The sequence below is a fragment of the Pantherophis guttatus genome, chromosome 7 (genome assembly GCF_059756535.1).
Source record: "Pantherophis guttatus breed Tessera chromosome 7, ASM5975653v1, whole genome shotgun sequence".
Lineage (NCBI taxonomy): Eukaryota > Metazoa > Chordata > Lepidosauria > Squamata > Colubridae > Pantherophis > Pantherophis guttatus.
Genome location: NC_142069.1, coordinates 85,563,138 through 85,583,415, shown reverse-complemented (window position 1 = coordinate 85,583,415; position 20,278 = coordinate 85,563,138). Strand labels below are relative to the sequence as shown.

The 20,278-nt window shown below is 41.6% G+C and overlaps 1 protein-coding gene across 3 annotated transcripts in view; it reads left to right on the top strand.

Moving 5' to 3' along the window:
* Nucleotides 1-20,278, top strand: part of RELN (reelin) — a 382,634-nt gene that overhangs the window by 254,656 nt on the left and 107,700 nt on the right. For all 3 annotated transcript variants that reach the window (XM_060692666.2, XM_060692664.2, XM_060692665.2), the window contains 5 exons: nt 3,389-3,581; nt 5,547-5,659; nt 11,281-11,418; nt 14,321-14,507; nt 19,547-19,752. In XM_060692666.2, the coding sequence (XP_060548649.2) occupies nt 3,389-3,581; nt 5,547-5,659; nt 11,281-11,418; nt 14,321-14,507; nt 19,547-19,752 (837 nt within the window). The remainder of the gene's footprint in view (nt 1-3,388; nt 3,582-5,546; nt 5,660-11,280; nt 11,419-14,320; nt 14,508-19,546; nt 19,753-20,278) is intronic.

Genomic DNA, 20,278 nt, shown 5'->3' with positions numbered 1-20,278 from the left:
CCGCGTTATTCTTACCTTTTATTTGGTCCCACCCCCAATCTATTGCTGCCTCCTGAATCACAGCTGATGGCTAGAGGGAAAAAAACTGTTTAAACTCTTGCCGCGGGGCTTCAAAGGGCCTTCCTACAGCTGATCAGTGTTAAAAGCAAACAAATGAGTCGGGTCGTAAGTGCGAGGACTGGTCGTAAAAAAGCAAAACAAATGAGTAGACCGGTGCCTGCAAAAATATATGAGTAGACCATTGCCTGCAAAAAATAAATGGGTAGATTGGTACAGCTCTGCAAGCAATTAAAAGCCTGGTAGACCAGTACCTCTGCTAAATCCTAAATAATTGTCACATGACCATCAAGCCACACCCACAAAATAAGCCACGCTATTAGCTCATCTGAATAGCCTACACAATAGCAAAAACCCGGTATTTTGGTAAACTCTGATAGTGTTGTTTTGAGACAGCTATAACCTACCAAAGTAGATGCTACAGTAATGGCCAAAATTGTGGAAAGCTTTTGGGAAAAGTGTATTTTCTAAAATTAGCTAATAACACCACTTTTTTTTGGAGTAGTACCATAAAATTATGTATCAATGGAAAGATAATTTAATCAAGAATGTAATGCAGTGGTGAAATCCAAGTTTTTTTTACTACCGGTTCGGTGGGTGTGGCATGGCGGGCATGGAGTGGCTTGGTGGGCATGGCAGGGGAAGGATACTGCTGATCTGTCCCCGTACCCACACACACCCAAACACAGCCAGTCAAGGGTTAAGGAAACACTTTGGAACGCACCCAGGTCTTATCTTCCACTTGGCAGCGATAGACACACCATCTGCCAAGTGACTATCTAAGGTTTGCTTTGTTCGTCACAAAGATCACTGACCACCACCCTCTATTATATAGTCTCTGGGGTATGGTCCAGTGACTCAGTTCTAATCCCTAGCACGCCTCCTAAACTGCTGCAAACGTTTATCACGCCTTCGGAGGTGTGCGTCCAGGAATGATGTTTCCTCATCACTCTGATCCAAATCAGCTGTCTCCTCTCCCTCGGCTGGCACTTGAGACAATGCCAGAGGGGAGGGGCCTGGAGAGGGAGGCGTGGCTGACTCCTCTTCCTCATGCTCGGAGCTTTCTTCCTCCGATGGGACAGGCTCAGAGGGCGGGGCCACAACAACTGCAAAATCTCTATTCCCACCCCACTCCAGGGGAAGGATACTGCAAAATCTCCATTCCCACCCCACTCTGGAGCCATCCAGAGGTGATATTTGCTGGTTCTCCGAACTACTCAAAATTTCCACTACCGGTTCTCCAGAACCTGCTGGATTTCACCCCTGATGTAATGCAATAGCTTTTATGAAGGATTTGCTATTAGAATAGCAGTTACGGTGTAAAGAAGAAAAGTGAAACACGTAGAAAAAACGAGATATACAAAAATTATCCCCATGTCAGTTAATACTTAGTTGGGTAACCTTTAGCATGAATGACGGCCTTACAACGTCTTCCCATGGAGTGAACCAAGTCTTTTAGTTCTGCAGCTGTTATAATGTGAAACCAAGATTGAATGATGGCTTCTGTTAACTGGGTTTTATTGCTGGGTCGCTTCTGACTAACCAGTTTCTTTAGTCGGCTCCATAGATTTTCAATTGAGTTAAGGTCTGGGCTATTCCCAGGCCATTCCAGCACTGGAATGGGATTATCTTGAAACGCCAAAAAAAAAAAAAAAAAAAAAGTGGGGGGGTCCATCAAACCTCAAAAATACACTTTCCCCAAAAGGTTTCCACAATTTTGGCTTCTACAGTACATTCTTTCCCCTAGATCTGCAATCTTTCTCCTAAGGATTAGTTAAAAACCTTCTCTACCTCATTTTTAAATCAGGTCAGAGGATAACAATATTAGTTTTCTCTTCATAAACCACAGTTTAATAATAGCAGAAGGCAGAAGCCGAGTTTAATCTAGATTTCTATTTCCATTCATCATAGAAACCAGTGGCGGGTTTCAAATTTTTTTACTACCGGTTCTGTGGGTGTGGCTTGGTGGGTGTGGCTTGATGAGCGTGGCAGGGGAAGGATACTGCAAAAATCCCCATTTCCTCCTAATCAGCTGGGACTTGGGAGGCAGAGAATAGATGGGGGTGGGGCCAGTCAGCATTTTTACTACCGGTTCTCTGAACTACTCCAAATTTCCGCTACCGGTTCTCCAGAACTGGTCAGAACCTGCTGAAACCCACCTCTGATAGAAACCCATCTTAATTGTGGGCTAGTTTTTAGATCCACACCCTCTGATTAACACTGCCCAAACAAGCTGAGCCTGTGGACTGACAATGTAAGATGATTTTTCTTCTTTTTCTTCTTTTGATTAATTTCTTCCACTGGTTTAAGTTGTTTAATGATAGGGCATCAGTGGTGGGTTCCTCCCGGTTCGGTCCGGTTCGGCCGAGCCGGTAGCGGTGCCGATATGACGTCACCGAACCGGTTCTCCCCTCCCCCGCCCTCCCACCCCCCCCCACTGCCCCACGTTATTCTTCCCTTTTATTTGGTCCCACCCACAATCTATTGCCGCCTCCTGAGTCCCAGCTGATGACTAGAGGGGAAAAAACTGTTTAAACTCTTGCCGCGGGGCTTCCAAGGGCCGCCCTACAGCTGATCAGTGTTAAAAGCAAACAAATGAGTCGGGTCGTAAGTGCGAGGACTGGTCGCAAGTGCGAGGACCTTCCAGAAATGACTCTGACCAGCTAGCCACGCCCACCTAGTCACATGACCTCCAAGCCACACCCACAAAATAAGCCACGCCCACAGAACCGGTAGTAAAAAAAAATTAGAACCCACCCCTGTAGGGCATGTTTATAATAGCAAGAAAAAGGGGTCCCCAAATCGTTTTTTCAAAAAGAACTGGACTTCTTTTGTTTCTCCTTGAAGACCTTTCGCTTCTCAGCCGAGAAGCTTCTTCAGTTCTGACTCAATGGTAAGAGGATGGAAAGATTTATACTCCTTGCAGTCATCTGGTCATTGGCACTCTCTCTGAGAGTCATTGAGGCCACCTGGAGGTTTATCTATGTCCTCAGGGTCACCTGAGTAGTGCAAATGGGTGTGGAGCCTTCTTGGAACTGCTGAAAGAACTGTGTTGTAGACCGGAGATAGATGATGTCGTATCCCTCCCCCTCCATTGAGAGAGGGCTGTTCAATTTTGACAAAGATGGCCTCTTTGACCCCTCTTTCAAACCAGCCGTCCTCTCTGTCTAAAATGGGGACTTTGCTGTCTTCAAAAGAGTGGCCTTTGTCTTTCAAATGCAGACGGACTGCTGAATCTTGTCCTGGTGGGTTTGTCCTCCTATGTTGTGTCGTGCGTTTGTTGAAGCTACTCCATAAATGACCAGTTTACCTCTTTCCCTCTTCTTTTCAGTTTTACCGGAGATTCCAAGTTAGCTTCTAGTATGCGCTACGTAGAAACACAGTCTATGCAAATTGGAGCATCGTATATGATTCAGTTCAACTTGGTGATGGGCTGTGGCCAGCAGTACACGCCCCACATGGACAATCAGGTGAAACTGGAATACTCCACTAATCATGGCCTTACTTGGCATCTGGTTCAAGAGGTAAGTCTGATTAAGGGAGATATTTCTTCACAGAGAACATATGTGAAATCTGTCTGCCTGTCTGTCTGTCTGTCTATCATCTATATCATCTATCTATCTGTCTATCATGTATATCATGTATATCACTTATCTATCTATCTATCTATCTATCTATCTATCTATCTATCTATCATCTGTCTGTGTATCTATCATTTATCTCTATAATCAATCTATATCATCTATAGCATTTATCTCTCTATCATCTATCTATATCATCTATCTTCTATCATTTATCTATATCTTTCTATCTATCTAATCTATATCATCTTATTTATATCATTTATCATCTATATAATTTATCTATCTATCATTTATATCTATATCATTTATATTGATCGATCGATCAATCGATGGATCGATCTATCATCTATTTCTATTATCTATATCATCTATATCGATCTATCTATCATCTATTTCTATCATCTATCTATCGTCTATATCTAGATCATTTATCTCTATCATCTGTGTATCTATCATTTATCTCTATCATCTATCTAATCTATATCATCTATCTAATTTATCTCTATCATCATTTATATCTATCTATCTGTCTATCTATCTATCTATATCTATATCATTTATATTGCTCGATCGATCGATCATCTATTTCTATCATCTATTTCTCTTTATCATCTATATCATCTATATTGATCTATCTATCATCTATTTCTATCATCTATCATCTATATCATCTATCGTCTATATCTCTATCATTTATTTCTATCATCTATCTGTCTGTGTATCTATCATCTATCTTTCTCATCTATCTATCTAATCTATATCATCTATCTAATTTATCTCTATCATCATTTATAACTATCTATCTATCTGTCTTTCTATCATCTATCATCTATATCATTTATATCTATCTTCTATATTTATTTCATTTATCTCTCATCTATCTGTCATCTATCTCATCTATCTGTCTGTTTGTCTGTCTGTCTATCTATCATCTATCATGCAATAGTGGAATAATAGATAAAGCTGCATAACCAAAGTTTCACAAATTCATTTTCAGTCAAAAATAGAGACTAATGGGGGAATTGTGACAACTGTAGAAAGTGATTTAGCCAGAAGTCAACATACATTTACAGGTTTAGCTCGCATGTAAGATTAAATCATGATTATGTGCAGGTATCTTTTCAAGCTTCTGATTGAAGAGAACCTTCTTGAATTGTGGTTATAAACAAATTAGAACTGTACATTTCTTATTTAGTGCTAACTCTTGTTTATTATTGTCCCCAAAAATGGCACATTATAATGTCTATATTTTTGAATAAATAAGTTTTTTTTTTATGGCTTAGAGATACCATAGCGTCCAAAATATCTTGTTACAATTATGTGTTTAGTTGATCAACATATATATCATTTCCCCTGCACATTTTTCAATCATTTCAACTTCATTATATTTTCATAAATAAGAATGAAGTTGAAATGATTGAAAAATGTGCAGGGGAAATGATATATATGTTGAGCAATATTTGTTTGCTCTGACCCCCAAATCATGGTATCTGAAATATAAAATATTTGTACCCTGTTTCCCCGAAAATAAGACCCAACCAGAAAATAAGTCCTAGCATGATTTTTCAGGATGCTCGTAATATAAGTCCTACCCCCAAAATAAGTCCCAGTTAAGATTGTCAGCCAGATGGGTGCATTTAGTACCGTATTTTCCCCAAATATAAGACCTAACCAGAAAATAAGCCCTAATGCGTCTTTTGGAGCAAAAATTAATATAAGACCTGGTCTTATTTTCGGGAAAACACAGTAAATAATACTGAAGTTAGCAGTGCTTGCACAAAATAATGTTGCTTCAATGCCTGGTCAAATGTTTTATTTGTGCACCAGGGAATTAAACAACACTGCAGTTCATTATAATATCTTCATATTAATTTTCATGTATTTGTGTTTGTATGTTTCCTTAAGGAATGCCTTCCAAGCATGCCCAGTTGCCAAGAATTTACTCCAGCAAGTATCTACCACTCCAGTGAATATACAAAGTGGAGAAGAATCACAGTCCTTTTACCCCAGAAAACATGGTAATAGTGTAACTACTTAGGTTTTTGTACGTACGTAGAGATATAGTTGTGTTTCAAGCTTGAATGCATATTACTTAGCAAATATATTGTTTGAAGCTAAAATAATTCTTGGTACAGTCACTTGAATGCATCTCTTCCTTCTTATTTTTCTTCTGTTTTTTTTTTCCTTCAAATGATGCCAACATTTTATGAGATATGCCCAGGATGAAAAGAAAAATTGAATAATTCTGGCAGCTAAGCCAAAACTTTGGAAAGTTTTCAGGGTCTTTATCAATCATAGCTATTTCCAGCAGACATTGATAGGGATCAGAATTTAAATTCACCTGGCCCTCTTCCCTTTTTCCTTTCTTTTGTGAAGGACTAAATGAATTCACAAAAGAAATCTGACCTTAATGTGAGTGGATTTTGGAACCTCGAAAGTTCTTGCAAGTTCGGGGAGATCCCATCTTTAAGTAATGCATGTGCTTCAAATTCAGCTGGGATCCAAACCCCAAAAGCGCTTTTTCAAAAGTCAACTGGACTTTCTTTGAAGACATTTCGCTTCTCATCCAAGAAGCTTCTTCAGTTCTGAATGAATGGTGGAGAATGGAAGGTTCCACATCAGTGGTGAAATCCATTTTTTTTTTATTACCAGTTCTGTGGGCGTGGCTTGGTGGGCGTGGCAGGGGAAGGATACTGCAAAATCTTCATTCCTAGCCCACTCCAGGGGAAGGGTACTGAAAAATCCCCATTCCCTCCCCACTCTTGGGGGAAGGATATTGCAAAATCTCCATTCTCACCCCACTCTGGGGCCAGCCAGAAGTGGTATTTGCCGGTTCTCCAAACTGCTCAAAATTTCCGCCACCGGTTTCTCCAGAACATGACAGAACCTGCTGGATTTCACCCCTGTTCCACACCCATTTGCACCATTCAAGTGACACCCCCCCCCAAGGGCCAAGATAAACTTCCAAGTGGCCTCAATGACTCCCAGAAAGAGGGCTAAAGACCAGAGGACTGCAAAGAATATAAATCCTTCGGTCAGAACTGAAGAAGCTTCTTGGATGAGAAGCGAAACGTCTTCAAGGAAAAAAACAAAGTCCAGTTGCCTTTTGAAGAAGCACCTTTGGGACAACCGTGATCTGGATGACTGAGAATCCCCAGAGACATTTGCAATCCCAATATTTCTCCATCCTCCTTTCCCTGCACCCCAAGAGTTCAGATCAGTGGTAAAATGCTACTGGCTCGCACCGGTTCGCATGAACCGGTAGTAAAAAAGAAGCTACAGGTTCCTCCGAACGGGTGTTTCCGATGATGTTGTGGCCCGCCAGCGGCCTGCACGGATTGTGGCGGATCCCGAGGAGGAGGAGGCTGGTGTGGTGTCGCGCCAGCAGCCTGTGCAGCCGGCGCTCAAGTCAGTCAGCGAGTAGGCTGAAGAAGATGTGGTGCCAGAGGCAGAGATTCAGCCAGGGCCATCAGAACCTCCAGAGGCTCCTTCAAGTGAAGAGAGTGAAGTGGAGGAGCCTCTTCTCAATGCACGAGCACGCAGGGCTGCCAAAAGGCAGGAGTGGCTACTCAGGAGGAGGAGATCTCCTTGAGTGTAAGGCTTGGGGCTAATTGGCCACTCCCTTAGCCTATTTAAGTTTGCACACAGCTGGCAAACGTTGCAGGAAACAACGCATGTTTGTCCGGTCGCATTTGAGAGTGAAGTTTCCTTGCAAACCTGGTTTCTGGCCTAATTGCCAACTCTTGTAAGCCTTTATCTAATCTTTGGAATTCCTGGCAGGCTGTTAAGGACATTTTTAGTAATAGCCTGCATTTGAAAAAAAGACTGTTTGTAGTAAACAAAGTTGTTCAGAGTTTTGTGTGTGCTACATTTCTTGGGTTCCGTAGCTGGGGCAGAAGAGATGATCAGCTATGCCACGCAGTTTAAAATCGCTAGGAAGCAGGAAATCCTGCTTTTTTTTTTTCCCAGTGCAAAGCGCGTGTTTGACGCATATTGCGCATGTGTGGCCAGCAAACCGGTGTCAAACCAGTTCAGATTTCACCACCGGTTCAGATGTCCTTGTCACGAATTGTCATCAATACCTTGTTAGTTTTTCAGCAACATATGTACCTGCAGGACATCTGAGCCAAACGAGATTGCTGGACTGTCCTTTTTATGACCGGAATCTGCCATATTAGAAAATATATGGCATTTGGTAACTTGTCCTGGAACGTATCAGCCAGATGCACCTGTTTTCTGGACTTTATTGTACATGACTTATATGTTTCTGACGCTGATGGAAATTAATTTCATTTTTATGGAAGGCATTAACATAAGAACTGGCTTAATGAGATGCAAGCAGCTGCCAGTTGCTGCCTTCATCAACAAATCAACACCAAACATCTGATCTGCCAGATAATTAGATAAATGTAATTAACAGTTAACTCGGAAGGTAGAAAAACATAATTTGATTGGCTCTCAGTCCTTTGGCCTCCTTTATTGTGTTTTAAAAAGGTAGCACTTACTCTGAATTTATTGAGAAAACATCGCTTATGCTTTGCTTGAAGTGGAATTTGTTTGTTGCACTTAAAAATCGCAGTGATTTAAGGCTGTCTAGTAACAAAACCATGAGGAAAGCAGGAATATGACATCAACTTAATTGAATAGGAAGTGGAATAGAATAGAATAGAATAGAATAGAATAGAATAGAATAGAATAGAATAGAATAGAATAGAATAGAATAGAATAGAATAGAATTTTTTATTGGCCAAGTGTGATTGGACACACAAGGAATTTGTCTTGGTGCATATGCTCTCAGTATATAGCCTACACCTTATACAGGTAGTCCTTGACTTATGAGCACAATCGAGCCCAAAATTTATGTTGTTAAGTGAGACATTTGTTAAGTGAGTTTTTGACCCACTTTTGCGACCTTTCTTGCCACCGTTGTTAAGTGAATCCCTGCAGTTGTAAAGTTAGTACCTCGGGATCGTCGTAAATATGAAACAGTTGCCAAGCATTTGAATTCTGATCACATGACCCCGGGGGATGCTACAAAAGTTGTAACAACCAGGGTGGTTGTAACTTTTGAACAGTCAACTAAATGAACTGTCGTAAATGGAGGACTACCTCAAATCGCCAGTTTGTTCTGAAAACTTTGCCCACAGAAGTTGTAGAACAGATTCCTTACGTTTTCACTTGGGAAGATTCTCCAACAACATAAATAGAATTTTTTAAAAAAAACACATTTAAATAATGCATTTTCTAAAATACCTGCAGTTGTCTTATTTTTTAAACATGTTTTTTTTTAAACATATTCTCAAGCTGAGGAACAATACAATTAAACTTCAAATTGAAAGCCAAACTGCATTTGATATGCAAACACTGTTGCGTGTTTGCCTCTGGGTTTCAAATGATAAAGAGTTTGTGGGTTATTCTCTTTCAGCGTCAATAATATGAATTGCAGCTTGTTCAATGAGCTGTGTTGGTCCTTTGGAGGGCTGCAATAACTTTTGAGATGCTATTGTAAAACCTCCATAGAGAAGAGTCGATGATCTATTATCTTCACATCATTGACAATATAAATACTGCAAGTTTCGGATTTGCTGATTCTAAGTGTAGCTTGGGACTCCTTTGTATATGAATTACCAATGTGATTCTAGATTGATTAAAATTAGTCATTTATAACCATTGTGAGCTACTCTATGATATACTCCTTCCTACAGGAATATTAAATCTACAGTAGTGGCCAAAATTGTGGAAACCTTTTGGGAAAAGGTTTTTTTGAGGTCTGATCGCTAATAATACCACTTTTTTTTGGAGTTTCAAGATAATCCTATTCCACTGCTGGAATGGCCTGGGAATAGCCCAGACATTCACCCAACTGAAAATCTATGATGCCGACTAAAGAAACTGGTTAGTCAGAAGCGACCCAGCAATAAAACCCAGTTAATAGAAGCCATCATTCAATCTTGGTTTCACATGATAACAGCTGCAGAACTACAAGACTTGCTTCACTCCATGGGAAGACGTTGTAAGGCCGTAATTTATGCTAAAGGTTACCCAACTAAGTATTAACTGACATGGTGATCATTTTTGTATATCTCGTTTTTTCCACGTATTTCACTTTTCTTCTTTATACTGTAACTGCTATTCTAATAGCAAACCCTTCCTAAAACTTATTGCATTACATTCTTGATTAAATTATCTTTTCACTGATATATAATTTTATGGTACTACTCCCCCAAAAGGTGGTGTTATTAGCTAGTTTTAGAAAATACACTTTTCCCAAAAGCTTTCCACAATTTTGGCCACTACTGTAGACAACTAGCCCTACACATTAATATATACATACATAAGAATATCTTCAATATTTTCTCCTAAAAAACGGTAGTTGAAAATAGACTGGAAAATTCCATCCAAAGGGGGGGGAGTTTATTTTATTTTTCAGTTTTAAAAGTTGGGGCAATAAAGATGGTCTAGAATAATTCAGCTGTAGGAAGCTAACGAAGCAACATTATTCGCAAGTAATGGTTATTGAGAATTTCTGAGAGTTCAAGCTTATTTTCCTGGATTCGTTTCCTTAACTTCTAAGCTGTCCTTTTTGTATGATTGCCTAAAGAATGATTTTTTAAAAACCAATGGCTTTAATGTTTAATGCTCCTTTCTGAAGTATTTGAATGACAATACAGGTAAATGTTGTAAGTTTTTTCTTATACCGAAGCTTGTACATTATAGAGAGCATTATAGAGCCAAAATGCTATTCAAATTCCTGTTTGTCAGATGAGTGTGTCTGATTATTGTATTATTATACATTATTAATTAATGTGTCTAATTATTAATAATGAAACACAATTGACAAAACAAGGGTCTGACTGAATCTTCTGACTTTAAAAGTGTTTAGGAAAGAATAAACAATAATAATGGCAAATACCTTTATAAGTTGGTTGTAGTAATGTCTATTATGAGCTTTCAGAATTTATTTTCAAATGGATAGGGTAGGGTAGGGTAGGGTAGGGTAGGGTAGGGTAGGGTAGGGTAGGGTAGGATAGGATAGGATAGGATAGGATAGGATAGGATAGGATAGGATAGGATAGGACAGGACCTCGGTGGCGCAGTGGATAGAGTGCAGTACTGCAGGCCACTTCTGCTGACTACCGGCTGCCTGCAATTTGGCAGTTCAAATCTCACCAGGCTCAAGGTTGACTCAGCCTTCCATCCCTCCATCCTTTCCATTGCTTTAATCTAGAATCTAAGTTTATCTTTGATTCTCTTTGGAGTTCTGCTGGGGATATTCTAAGTCGAATATTAGTTTTTTAGCACTTAGCCCTTAGTTTTATATACCACTTAGAAGTATATAAGCATTTAGATTTATATTCAGTGCTTTGCAGCCCTCTCTAAGCGGTTTACAGAGTCAGCCTATTGCCCCCAACCATCTGGGTCCTCCTTTTACTCACCTTGGAAAGATGGAAGGCTGAGTCAACCTTCAGCCTGCTGAGATTTGAACTGCCAAATTGCAGGCAGCCGGCAATCAGCAGAAGTAGCCTGCAGTACTGCGTTCGAACCACCGCGCCACTGTGGCTCATTATGATTACTGAGTGCCTCCTCGCAGATTTGTGCACGCTTTTAATGACCACACCATTTTTATTCTTCTCTCCAGGTCCAGTGCAACACGTTTCCGCTGGAGTCAGTGCTATTACACCTCCCAAGACGAATGGGCCCTGGACAACATCTATATAGGACAGCAGTGCCCAAATATGTGCAACGGGCATGGCTGGTGCGATCATGGCCTTTGCAGGTATCTCCTGTTTGTTTGCTGTTAGAGAAAAAAAAATAGAATAGAATAACAGAGTTGGAAGGGACCTTGGAGGTCTTCTACTCCAAACCGCTGCTCAGGCAGGAAACCCTATACCTGTGATGGCGAACCTATGGCACGGGTGCCATAGGTGGCCCACGGAGCCATATCGGTGGACACGCGAGTTCAGCTCCGACACGCATGCGTGCGCCAGTCAGCTGATTTTCGGGCCTTCTGGGCCCACCAGAAGTCAGGAAACACACTGTTTCCGGCCTCTGGAGGGCCTCTCGGGGGGGAGGCTGTTTTTGCCCTCCCCAGGCTCCTAGAAAGGCTCTAGAGCCTGGGGAGAGCAAGAAACGGGCCTACCGGGCCCACTGGACCATCACATGCCAAAAGCGGGGGGAGCACGGGTGGGGCACATAGAATTATGGATGTGGGCACGCGTGCATGTGACCCAACCACGCTCCCCCCACTTTTGGCACGCGATGGCAAAAAGGTTAGCCATCATTGCCTATACCATTTCAGACAAACGGTTGTCCAATCTCTTCTTCAAAATTTCTGGTGTTGGAGCATTCACACCTTCTGGAGGCAAGTTGTCCCACTGATTAATTGTTCTTTCCAATTACAGGTAATCCTCAGTTTACGACCACAATTGGGCCCAAACTTCCTGTTGCTAAGCGAGACAGTTGCTAAGTGAGTCTTCCCCCATTTTGCGATCTTTCTTGCCACCATTTTTAAATGAATCACTGCAGTTCTTAAGTCAGTAACACGGTTGTAAAATGAATCTGGCTCCCCTCATTGACCTTGTTTGCCTGAAACTGGTGTTGTGGCCTGCGGCGGCTGGCCCCTCCAGCAACCAAATCAGAGGAGGAGGTGGTGTGGGAGTCAGGACCAACATCAAGGCAACCTGAGACCTCCGAGGAGGAGGAGGGAATAGAGCTGTCAGAGAGAGAGAGGTGGACTCTGGGCTGTCCATCAGTCCTCAGGTGGAGAGTCAACAGCCCTCAGGTCTGGAGGTGGCTGATGAGGAAGAGGAGGAACAGCTGGGTCCAGTGCCTGACATACAGATGCACAGAAGGCAGAGGAGAGGAGAGCAGTGGAAATCTATGGGCCGGTCCTTGGGACGGAAGAGCCACCGCTGCTAGCGAAGCCCCACCCTAGCTCCGGGGATAAAAGGCAGGGGGCGGAAATGAATAGATGTGGCAGACAACTATTCATCTCCCGGCTGGACAGACTTGTTAGCCTGCAGTGAGAGAGAAACTTTTTGCCAGGGCTGCCGGCACTCCTAATAAAGGAATCTTTGAGTTCACGTCAGAGGGTTTGTTGTGTTTGGGGAGCTGGGTCAGAACACTGGCTGGGAAGGTTGCACATGACCTTGGGAGGACATTGCAACCGTCATAAATATGAGCCAGTTGCCAAGTGTCTGAATTTTGATCATGTGACCACAGAGATGCTGCAGCAGTCGTAAGTGTGAGAATCAGTCATGTGTCACTGTTTTTCAATGCCATTGTAAGCTTGTTTAGGGACCATTCAGTTACACCGACACTGAAAAAAGTGACTTTCGACTGTTTTTCACACTTAAAACTCTTGCAGCATCTTCATGGTCATGCGATCAACATTAGAGACACTTAGCTACTGACTCATATTTATGACGGTCACAGCGTCGCGGGGGTTGGTGGTCACGTGATCCCCTTTTGCGACCTTCTGTCAAGCAAACTTAATGGGGAAGCCCGATTCACTTAGCAACTCTGTTATTAACTTAAAAAGTGCAGTGATTCATTGAACAGCTGTGTCAAGAAAGGTCATAAAATGGGGCAAAACTCACTTAACAACTGCCTCACTTAGCAAGGGAAATTTTGGGCTCAATTGTGATCGTAAATCGAGTTCAACCTGAATGAGATTTAGATTATAGGGGAGCAAAACTTACATTTTGCTCACCTCAAATAGTGTGACAAGCGAGTGGTTGGTGACCTAGAGGTGGAACTCTCGCCTCACAATCGGGAGTCTGTGAGTTTGATCCTAGGTAGAGGAAAATATTTCTCTCCCTGGGCATGACGAGAATGTCAGACTACGATGCTATCTCAAAATTAAACGAATTTCCAAACTGCCAATCTTTAAGGAAATCTTTCTTTAATTGAGCACAGCCACCGGATCATGACTCCGCGTGGACAAGACTGACTTTTTGCCTCCCAATCCCTCCCTTTCCGATCCCCAAATCTCTGCTTCTCATTGGCTGTCTTCCAAGTCATTCTTCAGACTTCTTTTTCTCGTCATTTCCCAGGAATGTGCCCCCTCCCCTCAATTCCATGACAACTCGGCTTCAAAGGGATTTAGCAGACAAAAGTTTCAGAGTTTATCTCTCGCTCTCCTCTGCTCTCTATGCCAGCGTTGGAACGCTGACAGAGAATATATCTGCTGAATAGAACTCTGCATTGGTGATAGGAAGGGCATCCGCCTAGACTCAGCTCCATTCAGTTGCCCCGACTCCAATCTGCAAAGGATTATGGGATCATTGAATGGAAATGATGATATAGAGTGACAAGCCATCTGTATAACTTAAGATAATAACTTATAAGATCATACCTAACAAAGATATATGTAAATACATTATACATGTTCCCATGGGTGGGATTTCGCCAGTTTGGACCGGTTCTGGCGAACCAGATGTTAATTTTAATCTGGCTCGCCGAACCAGTATTTGCAAGGACTGACTGACCCCGCCCACCCTGCCCTGCCCCTCCCAAGAGTCTCCACGCGGCCCATTTTGGATGCCAGGTAAGTGCAGGGCCCGTGTGGAGGCTCTGGGAGGGTGAAAAACGGGCCTACCGGAGGGCCTCCGGAGGCCGGGGAAGGCCCTTTTCACCCTCCCGGATACCACATACCATGTGTTTGTTCTCTTCTGCAGATGTGACTCTGGATACCAGGGTACTGAATGCCAACCTGAAAATAATCTGCCTTCAACTATAATGTCTGATTTTGAGAATCCGAACACTTTGGAAAAAGAATGGCAGGAAGTCATTGGCGGAGAGATTGTAAAACCAGAACAAGGCTGCGGAGTGATCTCCTCTGGATCCTCTCTTTATTTCAACAAGGTATATCTATCCATTCGCTCAGTATAATGCGATTCAGAAAGAAAGGTGGTGGAATGGTAAAACACAAAGACGACATTCTTCCATAGTTTTTACTTGTTGGGCTTGAATGTTTTAACTTTGAAAAAAAAATGTCGGATTTGCCACAACAGAATGGAGTAGACTGGAGTGGAGTGGAGTGGAGTGGAGTGGAGTGGAGTGGAGTAGAACAGAACAGAACAGAACAGAACAGAACAGAACAGAATAGAATAGAAAATATGGAATGGAATGGAATGGAATGGAATGGAATGGAATAGAATAGAATAGAATAGAATAGAATAGAATAGAATAGAATAGAATAGAATAGAATAGAATAGAATAGAAAATATGGAATGGAATGGAATGGAATGGAATAGAATAGAATAGAATAGAATAGAATAGAATAGAATAGAATAGAATAGAATAGAATAGAATAGAATAGAATAGAATAGAATAGAATAGAAAATATGGAATGGAATGGAATAGAAAATATGGAATGGAATGGAATGGAATGGAATGGAATGGAATGGAATAGAATAGAATAGAATAGAATAGAATAGAATAGAATAGAATAGAATAGAATAGAATAGAATAGAAAATATGGAATGGAATAGAAATAGAAATAGAAATAGAAAAGTGTGATTGGACACACAAGGAATTTTTCTTCGGTGCATAAGCTCTCATTGTACCATAAAAGCTATAAGTGATAAATCATGATCATAGTCACCGTAAAAATACATTCAGCAAAAATCATAAGGTACAACACTTAGTGATAGAATCAACACGAATCATGCTAGGAAACTAAATAAAACAATATAAATGATAAAGATACAAGCAACACAGTTATAGTCATAATTAGAAAAGGAGATAGGCAATAGGAATAGTTTGATAGTGTTGTGGGAATTGGTTGTTTAGCAGAGGGGTGGCATAGGGGGAAAAACTGTCCTTGTATCTAGTGGTTCCAGTGTGCAGTGGCTCCATTTGTTGAGAAAGGTATAGTTTTATTAGAGATCAAGTGTACTGCAAAGCCAGAACTGAGAATCGCGCACCACAGCTAGTCCTCAACTTACAACAGTTCATTTAGTGACCATTCAAAGCTACAACGGCACTGAAAAAAAGTGACTTATGACCGTTTTTCACACTTATGACTGTCGCAGCCTCCCTACAATCACATAATCAAAATTCAGAGGTTTGTCAACGGACTCATACTTATGATGGTTGCAGTGTCCTGGGGTGATGTGATCCGTTTTTGCGACCTTCTGACAAACAAAGTCATGGAGGAAAACCAGATTCCCTTAACAACCATGTCACTAACTTAACAACTGCTGCGATTCACTTAACAACTGTGGCAAAAACGGTTATAAAATGAGGCAAAATTCCCTTAACAAACGTCTCACAGAGCAGCCGAAATGTTGGGCTCAATGGTGGTTGTACGGACCACCTGTCTATGAAAGTTATCCCCGTTACATATCTCCTTCATCAGAGAACAGAGTCATAAAGAGTGGCATGGTGGCCTAGAAGGTGGAGCTCTCGCCTCACAGTCAGGAGGCTGTGAGTTCGATCCTAGGTAGAGGCTGATATTTCTCTCTCTGGGCACGATGAGAATATATCTGCTGAATAGAACTCCGTATTGGCAACAGGAAGGGCATCTGGCCAGTAAACACTCTGCTAGCTCCATTCAGTTGCCCAGACTCCACTCTGTAAAGGATTACGGGGTCATTAAACGACGAAGAAGAGAAGAGAAGAGAAGAGAAGAGAAGAGAAGAGAAGAGAAGAGAAGAGAAGAGAGTCATAAAGTGAGCTGAAAGAGATGGCTGGATAATGGAGAAAGCAAAAGGAACATTTCATCCAGAGCACGAAATTTGGAGGAGAAGGAAGAAATGCTCCATCAGAGAAGAAGGAAATGGCTTCAAGGAGAAAAAGGGGGCAGCTGGACCACCACTTATGAGAACCTGCAGATGGGAAGATGATGAGGCCAACAGATGGCTGGGTCTTAAATGTAGACCGATCACTCGTCGCTCGGATGATGGTGCAGAAAACCCGATGAAGCTTAAGAAAGAAAAGAGCCACTTAAAGCTACAGCTAACAAAAGCGGACGTTTCAAGTGTCCCATTTATTTGTGGGAGGGGGGGAGGGACGGACAAAAACCAGCAAGCCCTTCAGTTTGCAACTCTTCAGGGGGAAAAAAAAAGCTTCCTAATACCGCTCCTTAATTCACTCCTCCCACCTGAATGGGTGAAATAGTCACTCACAAACAACAGCCAAAGTGTTGCTTTTACGAGTTTTCCAAGGTCGTGCGCATTGTCCCCCCCGCATTCTCTATTCCTTGACATTCGGGCGCGCGATGAAAGAAACAGGGGTGTGAGTTTCGCTCCCCTTGTTGTGCTCCGCTCCGAGGAGCGCCACGGAAAGCCACGGCTGTCTGTCTCGGCGAGCTCACCACAGATGCCGGAGATTGATTGTGTTGCTCTAACGTTTGATGATGTACACAGTCCAAGGGGAGAACAATTATTGTTAATCTTCAGCGGTCCCTTGGATGAGTCTTAATCTGCCGGGCCCAGGTGTTATGCATCTCCTCTTTAAAGCTTCACTCACTGTCACTAACCTTGGCAACAGCCTCACTGAGATATTTTTAATCAAAGACTCTCTCTCTCTTTTTTTTAAACAGGCAGCTGTCTGAGGAATATTTTAAAAAAGAAGAAGATAATTTTCCTTTTTAAAAAAACTAGAAGAAACGTATGTTTTAACCTCCACCGTTGCAACCTTCTCTCAATTCAGAATGCAATTTTGTATTATAATGACGCCATTTATTTGTTTTTGCGATTGTTAAGGTCCTTGGCAGGATGCTCTTCTTTTAATTCATCTCTCCTCCCCCCCGCCCCCCGGTCCTTTGTAATTTTAATAATTGGAGTCTTTTTAAAAAAAAAAAAAACTAATAATAAATGTAACGATGTCGTGATTCATCTCACTGGAAAAGGAGATTTTGTGTTGGAGGCTTTGAGCTCGTGACAACAATTTTATCTGGAATTGCATTTCGGCTGTTTACATGGGGGGACGAGATAGCTGGTTTATCTTAGGAAATGCAGACAGCTTGAACCCAGAGCCAGAATGTCATGTCATATGTTCTCTAATAGATGGATCATCCTATCAAAGACCAGATTTTTTTTTTCACTGAAAGAGAAGGTGGAAAGACATTATATAGTCTTTGATGAAGGAATATATCAACTTAGGCCTCGCTGGTACCTTCCATTTGGTTCATATTTCAGGTAGTTGTGAAATCAGATTATATTTTAAAATAATATCCCTATCGTATTCTACCAATTTACATTTGGCAATAAAAATGAGCTGGTTTACAACGAAAGAATATGGTGAATAGGAAACCATGGACCGAAACATTTTTAGATGCTAATCTATCTGGTAAAAGGGCATCAAATGGATGTCAGTAATCTTCTGGTAAATAGTTAAAACTCAAATCAATTAAACCAGTGGTGGAATTCAAATTTTTTTACTACAGGTTCTGTGGGCGTGGCTTGGTAGGCGTGGCAGGGGAAGGATACTGCAAAATCCCCATTCCGTCCCCACTCCTGCGGAAAGGATGTTGCAAAATCTCCATTCCCACCCCACTCTGGGGCCAGCCAGAGGTGGCATTTGCCAGTTCTCTGAACTACTCAAAATTTCTGCTACTGGTTCTCCAGAACCTGTCAGAACCTGCTGAATAGCATCGCTGAATTAAACTCATGTCACACGTGTTGGCATAGACTTTGTCAATATTTGTCCACACGCTTAAAACTTTCTAGTAAGGATAACTTCCAGATAGGGGTCTCCAAGCTTGGCAATTTTAAAACTCGTGGACTTCAACTCCAAGAATTCTTTAGCCAGCTATATTGATACATCTTTTGAAATAATAATAAGAAATAATAAAAATGAACACTTTTTAAAAATGTCATTTTCTAAATCAGCTGAAAGAAATATCCCTCACCTTTACGCCTAGATAAGTCTATGTAGCATATTCATAATCTGAATAGAAAAATATCCATCGTTGTAAAAAGAGGATAAAAATCATGCTTGTATAACTTATAAAATGTTTACATAGTCAATTCATCTACATTTCCTTAGGTAAACCACTAGTTTCATTGACATGAACCCAGTATGGGCCAAATCTGTCGGTAGGTAGGTAGATGGAGAGAGGGGGGGAGAGGGAAGGAGGGAAAGAGAGAAAGAGAGAAAGACAGAGAGAGAGACAGATAGACAGAAAGAGAGACAAACAGAGAGAGAGAGAGGGAGGGAGGGAAAGAGAAAGAGTGAGACAGAAAGAGAGAGAAAGAGGCTGAGAAAGAGAGACTGAGAGAGAGAAGGCGATTGAGAGAGAAAGAGGCTGAGAGAAAGAGGCTGAGAGAGAGATTGGGAGAGAGATTGAGAGAGAGAGAAGGCTAAAAAAGAAAGAGAGATTGAGAGAGAAAGAGGCTGAGAGAGATTGAGAGAGAGAAAGAGGGAGATTGAGAGAGAAAGAATAGAATAGAATAGAATAGAATAGAATAGAATAGAATAGAATAGAATAGAATAGAATAGAATAGAATAGAATAACAGAGTTGGAGGGGACCTTGGAGGTCTTCTAGTCCAACCCCCTGTTTAGGCAGGAAACCCTACACCACTTCAGACAAATGGTTATCCAACCTCTTCTTTAAAACTTCCAGCGTTGGAGCATTTACAACTTCTGGAGGCAAGTTGTTGAGCGATTGAGAGAGAGAAAGAGATTGAGAACGAGAGGCTGAGAAAGAGAGTTTGAGAGATTGAGAAAGAGACTGAGTCAAAGATTGAGAGAGCGAGAGAGAGAATGGGAGAATCTCACACACACATGGACACACTTGCAATTTGAGTCTCCCTATGAATTTTACTGCTTTGGATTGTCTACTGTGTGAGGTTGGATAACATCATCAAAATCCACAACATCATCATCAACAACATTATCAATATCATCAATGTTTTTTTTTGTTGTTGTTGTTGTTGTTCCTTGTATGCTCCAGGCTGGGAAGAGACAATTGGTGAGCTTGGATTTGGACACCACCTGGGTAGACTTTGTCCAGTTTTACATTCAGATCGGCGGAGAGAGTCCTTCCTGCAACAAGCCAGACAGCAGAGAAGAAGGAGTCCTCCTGCAATACAGCAACAATGGAGGCATCAACTGGCACGCCCTGGCAGAAATGTACTTCTCTGACTTCAGCAAATCCAGGTATTGATTCATACCAGGGGTGAAATGCTCCCAGTTCGAACCGGATCACGCAATCCGGTAGCAATGGTGGCGGGTGGTTCGGAGAACCGGTAGCAAAAATCCCTGCCCCCCACCCCCATGCCCAGGTGAGCCGCGCGATCATCAGAGGCTTTTTTATTTTATTTTTAAAAGCATTTTTCTACGACCTCTTCGGCAAAAAAATGCTTTTAAAAGTAAAAAGAAAAGCCTCTGATGATCCCATGGCTCAGCTGGGATCGTCAGAGGCTTTTAAAAGCATTTTTTTACAACCTCTTCAGGGTGTAGAAAAAAATGTTTTTAAAAGCCTCTGACAATCCCAGCTGAGTTACCTGAGGTTTTTTTTTTTTTAAAAAAGCCTCTGCCGATCAGACAACTCAGCTGGAATCGTCAGAGGCTTTTAAAAGCATTTTTTTACAACCTCTTCAGCTGAAGAGGTTGTAGAAAAAATGGTTTTAAAAGCTAAAAAAAGAAAAAGTTGGTCACGCCCACTAAGTCACATTACCCCTTC